The following is a 7,500-nucleotide window of genomic DNA, read 5'->3' on the forward strand; positions in this document are numbered from 1 at the left end:
GCACGCACGCACGCACACACACACACACACACACACACACACACACACACACACACACATACACACACACACACTCACACACTCTGTTCTGGGCAGAAAAAGGAATGTGGTCTCCTTACTCCCCCATGAATCATTCTTTATGCTTTCTCCTTTATTTCATCTACCCATCTCTCTCTCTATCTCTTTCTCCCTCCCCCTCCCCCCCCTCTCTCTCTACATCCCCCTCTTTCCCCTCCCTCTCTCTTTCTCCCTCTCTCCCTCTCACTCTTTCTCTCTCTTGTCTTTTGGTCTCCATCTCACTTCTGTTCCTCACAAAAAAAAAAAGAATCCGCTTGCTTGCCCATTTCTCTCTGTGCCTGTAGCTGCTGTTCTCTCTCTCTCTCTCTCTCTCTCTCTCTCTCTCTCTCTCTCTCTCTCTCTCTCTCTCTCTCCCTCTCTCTCTCTGTGGGCATAAATGCCCTTTCTGCTGTTCGGCTCTTACTGAGGCAGGTACTTGAGTCTCACAGGTGCGTTTTCCCAGCTAACCAATCCCCTCCTCAGGCATGGCTGTCATTCCTGACATAGCACAAGTCTGGCAAATGCCTCTGGCTGAGGGTAGAGAAAGAGGGAGAGAGAAATATATGTCTAGAGAGAAAAGGAAAGAATGAGAGCTAGAGAGAGAGAGAGAGAGAGAGAGAGAGAGAGAGAGAGAGGTGGGGGGGAGGTTTTGTTTGTGAGAGTGAGTGCTGTTTTAGCTGGAGGCTGAAATAACAGCAGTATTGGGGGGAGGGCTTTTTACAGGATGTGGAGAAGTGAGAGATTGGGCTTCTCACACTTTCTCATCTCTCTCTCTCTCATTTTTGCTCTCTGTTTCTCTTTCACTCTCTTTCACATCTCTCACTCTCTTAATTAAGAGAGCTTTACTGGCCCGAGTATATCATACATAATGCAGTCGGAGTACAGGAAGGTAAAGTTTGTGGCCGAATGGACTCCACACAAGTAACTGTAGTGATGGAAATTATAATAACATAATAATGGTAACAAAGAAAAAGACATTTGAATCTTCTCTAATTTTTGTCCTAATTAAGTAAATTAAATTACATTCATTTTTCCACTTTTGCTCTCGCTTCCTCTCTGAGTATGAAACAGATCACATCCTCATGCATCACTTTGCTCTTTCTGTGTGTGTGTGTGTGTGTGTGTGTGTGTGTGTGTGTGTGTGTGTGTGTGTGTGTGTGTGAACATGTGCATGTGTGTGGATTATAAGGATTTAAAGTTGAAGCCATCAGACTAATCCTCAAAAAATAAGAAATTTAATGAAACACACACACACACACACACACACACACACACATATATATATATATGTGTGTGTGTGTGTGTGTGTGTGTGTCCTTTCTTGAACAAAGAGATTACCTGTTTTGTGTGTGTGTGTAGATGTGTGTGTTTGGATACACACAGACACTGATAAGGACTCATAAGTGCTACAGTAGAACATGTGTTGTTTTTTTCATCGCTGTACTAATGGAGGTATGTGTTGATGGGCTGTACCGATGGAGGTATGTGTTGATAGGGGCGTCTGTCTGATGAGAATTCCACGACACTCTCTCACTTGCTCTGAATGGAGCTGTTGTCTTTTGGATAAACCCCCCAGGGCGTGATCCGGGTCATACTGGGCCCTGTGTGTGAGGTGTGCGGTATGCGCGATGGCTTATGCAAACATTAGCTGTAGGTTAGAAGATGTTTGTGTTCTGTCGTAGCCCAAACTCACCTACCACTACGTTCCCTGTTACATCAGCATCTGTTGAACATGCAGTCATTAAGGCCTGTGTTTTCCATTCATTAGGACTTTCCCTGCAGTGCAAGAACACACACACACACACACACACACACACACAATCAGAGCATGGTTTTGTTATGAAGAGCTCCTTTCAGACCCTTTGCGCAGACCCCGTCCTTTGTGCGCTGCAGCCGTGGTTTCAGGATGGCTCGCGCCCCCGGGGGTCCCCAAGCAGGGCCGAGCCGGCCGCCGGCTCGAAGGCGAGCCGAACCGCACGGCAGCAACGGAGAAGCGGCCAGGAGTCGTTTCCCAGCTCGGCTGCGCGCGGTGAGATGAAGAGAACCCCTGCGCGCGGTTCGTCCCAGCTGTTGTGCAGTCAGACAGTTCGCACCGCCAGGCACCCCTGGTCCCTGCAGCTCCCTGCAACTTCTGCGCGCTAATTAAAGGCATGCTGGAAGTTAGTCCGACCTCTCCTTTACCTTGTCGGCTCGCGTTCCTCGCGTTATTGCGCAGGCCTCCTTTCTACCATCATTTCAAAAGACGACATGTTTTTGTTTGTGTGCACCCACGCTTCCATCTCCAAAACATCTTCCGATATTTTGGCTCCGTCAACAAAGCCGAGTGGGTGTGGAAGAATACCATTAACCAGTAATATAATGTCATGTTTTAAGGAGCCAATCATATCCTGATGAATGAACTCAGACCCTGCCGCCACTGGAATATCCCAGTTCACTCCGAAAAATGTCACCTGGGGGTGGGGAAAAAGCTGTTATCATTTCCCTTTATTGTTGCCTTTAGCCATAGCAGGCAGGGGGATAATATCCCTTCACAGGAACATGGGTTTACTATTGTGAGGGGGATGGGTGAAGAAGACAGAGAGAGAGAGAGAGAGAGAGAGAGAGAGAGCGAGAGAGAGAGAGAGAGAGAGAGAGAGAGAGAGAGAGAGAGACAGAGAGAGAGAGAGAGAGAGAGAGAGAGAGAGAGAGAGAGAGAGAGAGCGCTCCTTCCTCCCTTCTGTCCGAGCTGTGCTGGAGGCATCGCTGTTGTTAAGTGTGTGGGCAGGTCTATTTTTACCCTCCAGATGCCAATTTGCATGCTGTCTGCTTCCATTGTGATGGAGTGTGTTCTGCTCTAAGTGCGTCCTCCGGGCTGGGGCATCACACTGCGTTTGGCTAACACACACGCTCCTGTGTTCACACTGCGTTTAGCTGACACATGCATCATTCAGACTTTGTCCGGCAGGATCTTACAAAGTGCTTTTTTGTGAGTTTCTCAATGCCGGACTTGGACACCCAGTAACTTCCTCACCTGATCCAACAGACGCCCTAACCCCAGCCAATCCTCATTCATGCTTTTTCTCCCCATCCATGTCCAATCGCAGCTCCCGCATCGCCGAGTGACCTTCTCTACAGCCAATCAGGCGCAGGATCTGCAGGACGCCTCCCAGCACAGTTACTACGACAGCGGCCTGGAGGAGTCTGAGACCCCCAGCAGTAAGAGCTCGTCCGGGCCGCGGATCGGACCCCTGGCCCTGCCTGAGGATCACTATGAGCGGACCACTCCGGACGGCAGCATCGGTGAGATGGACCACCCCGAGAACGGTAAGAGCAAGTGCCGCGTCTCTCTGCTTTACCTCTCTGTCTGTCCCTCCAAGCATGCAGCAAGTGGAAACACAATCGCAACGCCCACTGAGGCCACAGACACGCCCAGAGAGGGCGGAGTCACACCCAGTGAGGCAAAAGACCTGCCCAATGAGGGGGGCCACACCCACTGAGGGCAGAGCCCCGCCCAATGAAAGTGGGGCCACACCCACTGAGGGCATAGACCCACCCAATGAAGGTGGGGCCACACCCACTGAGCGAAGAGACCCACCCTCGACACCGAATATGAGTAGAACCAGGTCTATCATATTCACAGAAGCTGGAGCCACACTCATCACACCCACTAAGGGCAAAGCCACACCCACTAAGGACAAAACCACACCCACTAAGGACAAAGCCACACCCACTAAGGAAAAGGCTGAGAGTGGAGACACACCCACAATAACCACAAAGACCTTATTTGCTGCAAACCAGAGCCATGCCCACCACACGTGTCACTGGTGGAGCCACGCCCACCTGCGAAGGCTCCAGTAACATGCTTGGGTTGCCTAGCAACTTCTGCTATTCGTCAACCTCCTGTCCTTGTATTCTTATTTACACTGAAATGCTTTTACACATTCATACAAAACATGCAGATGAAGCACATACACACACACGCACACACATAGACAGAGAGTAACACACACACACACACACACACACACACACACACACACGCACAGAGGGAGAGTAACACACACACACACACACACACAGATGGAGAGTAACACAGATGCACAAAGAGTAACACACACAGTGAAACAGTAACTGAATTAAAATTGAGAGTAACAGAGACACAGAAACAGATGCACAGAGAGAGTTCACATTTCCCTCCTTATTGCTTTTATTGCTCAACAAAACTTCACACACACACACACACAGACACACACACACACACACACACACACACACACACACACAGACACACACACACACACAGACACACACACACACACACACACACACACACACACACACACACACACACACACACACACACACACACCCAACAAGGTAAAGCTGTTTTTCTTCTGTCCTTATGAACAGTACCATTGTTTCCTAAGTGCATGTGTGTGTGTGCTCATGAGTGTATGTGTGTGTGTCAGACAATCACTCTTCATGTATCTGTTGACCTGGCTGTGGTGGTCTGCCCTAGTGGCTTGAAGCCAACTTCCTGGGGCCACCACCTTCTAAGCAGCACGAAGAAACACACACACACACACACACACACACACACACACACACACACACACACACACACACACACACACACACACACACATGCATTCGGTCTTTCCCCAAACAATAGAGCTAAAAAGAGAATAGAGAGCGCTGCCCCCTGCTGGTTGGTTAGAGAGGGCTGAAGTAGTCAGCACTATAGTGCTATAAATACAGACCACCCGCTGCTACCAGCAACCTGCTCTGACCCACAGCTTCTCCTATACAGACCCTGCACGACACACACTTCATGGGGATATTGTGTGTGTGTGTGTGTGTGTGCTGGTGTGTGTGTAAGAGAGGGAGCGAGAGGGAGGTGTGTGAGTGAATGTATATAAGGGTAGAAGAAAAAGGGCATTAGCCGAAGTGCTTGTGTGACTGCCATCAAGCCTGCGGTGTGTGTGGGGAGTAAGAGCAGAATCGGGGCCGTCGCAGGTGTGTGTGTGTGTGAGTGTGTTAGTGTTTATGTGAGCTCCCAGCTGTTCCCTACCTGCAGTGTTGCACAGCTGAGCTTTTTCTCCCGGTGCACAGTTGTCCTTCAGGTCTTCTGTGTTCGTAGGACGTTCTGCAGCCTGGCCCAGCTCAGCCGTCGCCACTGCTACTGTGTGCAAGCAGGCTGGATCGCACACCCGGCCCGTGCGGCACAATTACAAAACATAATATTTGTGTCGCCTTTGCCATATGTGATGTCTGCTATCACACGGACGGGTTTGGAAACCTTTCCAGACATGGCGGTGTGGTAGGGTGCGCTGGACGGGCTCTGAGGTACCGTCCAGGCATGTCTGTGCTGTCCAGCTGGTTCCGAAACGAGACATCCACACTAAGAGAGCACCTGACAGACACGTCCGCTCTGCCAGACAAACATAGAGGGGCAGAAGCACTCAACTCTCAGAGGTCCTGCTGTGTCAGGCTGCCAAGACCCTCTCTATTCCTGCTCTCTCTCTCTCTCTCTCTCTCCCCCTCTCTCTCTCTCGCTCTCTCTCTCCCCCTCTCTCTCTCTCTCTCTCTCCCCCTCTCTCTCTCTCGCTCTCTCTCTCCCCCTCTCTCTCTCTCTCTCTCTCTCTCTCCCCCTCTCTCTCTCTCTCTCTCTCTCTCTCTCACCCTCTCTCTCTCTCTCTCTCTCTCTCTCTCTCTCCCTCTCTCTCATTTCCTTTATAATGCTCTGTTGGCATGTTTGGGATTATAATGTTTTGCCACTGCAGTACTAAAAGTAAAGTGATATGTCAAAAGAAAACATGAATATTTAGCAAAAAAAAAACATTAAAAATCACGTAAACAATTCAAAGCAGTGTAGTTTGTATATATCAAAGAGAAATATCAGCACAGTTTATAGAAAAGTGTATTTTAGGAAGAAATTTGTTAAGTATCTCTCTTTCTCGCTTTCTCTCTCTCTCTCTACTGTGATGTTTGTGCAGCGTGTGTTGGGAAGGGAGTTGGTTAGTGGAACAACGTTTGCGGGACATTGTCAGTCCGCAGGACTTTGTCCTACAGTCTAATTACAGCATCCTGACACACTGCAGGTCTCTTTACCTCACCCTGTCAATCTTCAGCATGTTGCCTGTCTACAGGACATTATCGTTGTGCAGGACATTGTCTACCTAAGAACACCGTCAGACTGCAGACCGTTGTCCAATTTCAGGACGTTACTGGTTTGCAGGACATCGGCTGCTGCTCCAGTTCTGCCAGTGCCTCAGTTTCCCCTGCACAGATGCTCACAAGTTGCTTGGAGATAAAAGCAAAACTATATTTGATTTTGAATATGATGAATGTGAACTAATAAAAGTAAAACCATGTGATGTATGAAACTGCAACTGTGGCATTATATAACCAGTAGCTTAATAATATGGGCGTTGGAGTCTTGCTATGACCTTTTAAGCATGTGTAAACTGGGCCGGGCTTCGCCGGATGTTGCTCAGCTGCAGTACCTACGCTGCAGTGACCAGGACTCTGAACACGGCCTTCGGGTCACAGAGGGAGAGGGCTAACCTGCACTAGCGCTGGAGCCATGCGGAAAAGCGCTCTCTCCTTCTCTCACACTCTCTCTCTCTTTCTCCCTCTCTCTGTAATATGGCTTGCTGGCTGACCGTGGCATTAGAAACAGCTCATCAATCAACGAGCACATTTTTATAAGCAGAGCGAACATGCCCAACACAGCCCCCCGCCGGGGCGGTGGGGCTCACAGCTACGGCGTGGAGCTGGAGCTACCTGCCGAGCTGTGCTGCACTGCTGGGTTGGAATGAGGCGTAGGACGCTTGGCCTGATCAGGCAGAGGAAGTGCCAGCACGGTGACTGCTGTTAGGCAAAGATTAGCCCAGACGCAGTAACATGGAGCACATCCATCCCGTGCCAGTCCTCTCCGCGAGTGTCTCTTCCTCCGCCCGTCTCTCCATCTCTGAACATCGCTGCGCCGGTTCTCTCCAGTCATGCTAAATGGAATCATCTCCATCTGATAATGGGCTGTAATTCTATTACTCCCGCTCGGTGTCCCGGGGGGGGGGGGGCGTTCCAGCCAGACACCCGCTAATGTTCCTGCCGCGCTACACATGCAGTCTGGAGTCTGGGTGGGGGTCTCAGGTGAGAGCAGGCAGGTCGCAGGGAGGAGCCGAATGAGAATGTGGGGAAGAGAGATGGAGAGGGTGAAGCAGGAAAGGCAGGGGTGTGGGTGGGCGGGGCTAACGCGTGGCCCGAGGAGGCGGGGCTAATGCGCGCTGGGAGTGGGTGGAGCTAATGCCTGCTGTGAGTGCGTGGAGCTAATGCCTGCTCTGAATGGGTGGAGTTAATGCCTGCTCTGGGTGGGCGGGGCTAACACGTGGCCCGAGGAGGCAGGGCTAATGCGCGCTGGGAGTGGGTGGAGCTAATGCCTGCTCTGAATGGGTGGAGCTA

The 7,500-nt window shown here is 50.5% G+C and overlaps 1 protein-coding gene across 8 annotated transcripts in view; it reads left to right on the forward strand.

Annotated features, from left to right (window-relative positions):
* pcdh1b (protocadherin 1b) overlaps positions 1-7,500 on the forward strand; it is a 134,642-nt gene that overhangs the window by 81,833 nt on the left and 45,309 nt on the right. For all 8 annotated transcript variants that reach the window (XR_004776726.1, XR_004776727.1, XR_004776729.1 and 5 more), the window contains exon 4: positions 3,141-3,360. Coding sequence is in view for 3 of the 8 variants with exons in the window: in XM_035532133.1 (XP_035388026.1) it covers positions 3,141-3,360 (220 nt within the window). In the remaining 5 variants the exon portion in view is untranslated. The remainder of the gene's footprint in view (positions 1-3,140; positions 3,361-7,500) is intronic.

The sequence above is a fragment of the Electrophorus electricus genome, chromosome 12 (genome assembly GCF_013358815.1).
Source record: "Electrophorus electricus isolate fEleEle1 chromosome 12, fEleEle1.pri, whole genome shotgun sequence".
Taxonomy (NCBI): Eukaryota; Metazoa; Chordata; class Actinopteri; order Gymnotiformes; family Gymnotidae; genus Electrophorus; species Electrophorus electricus.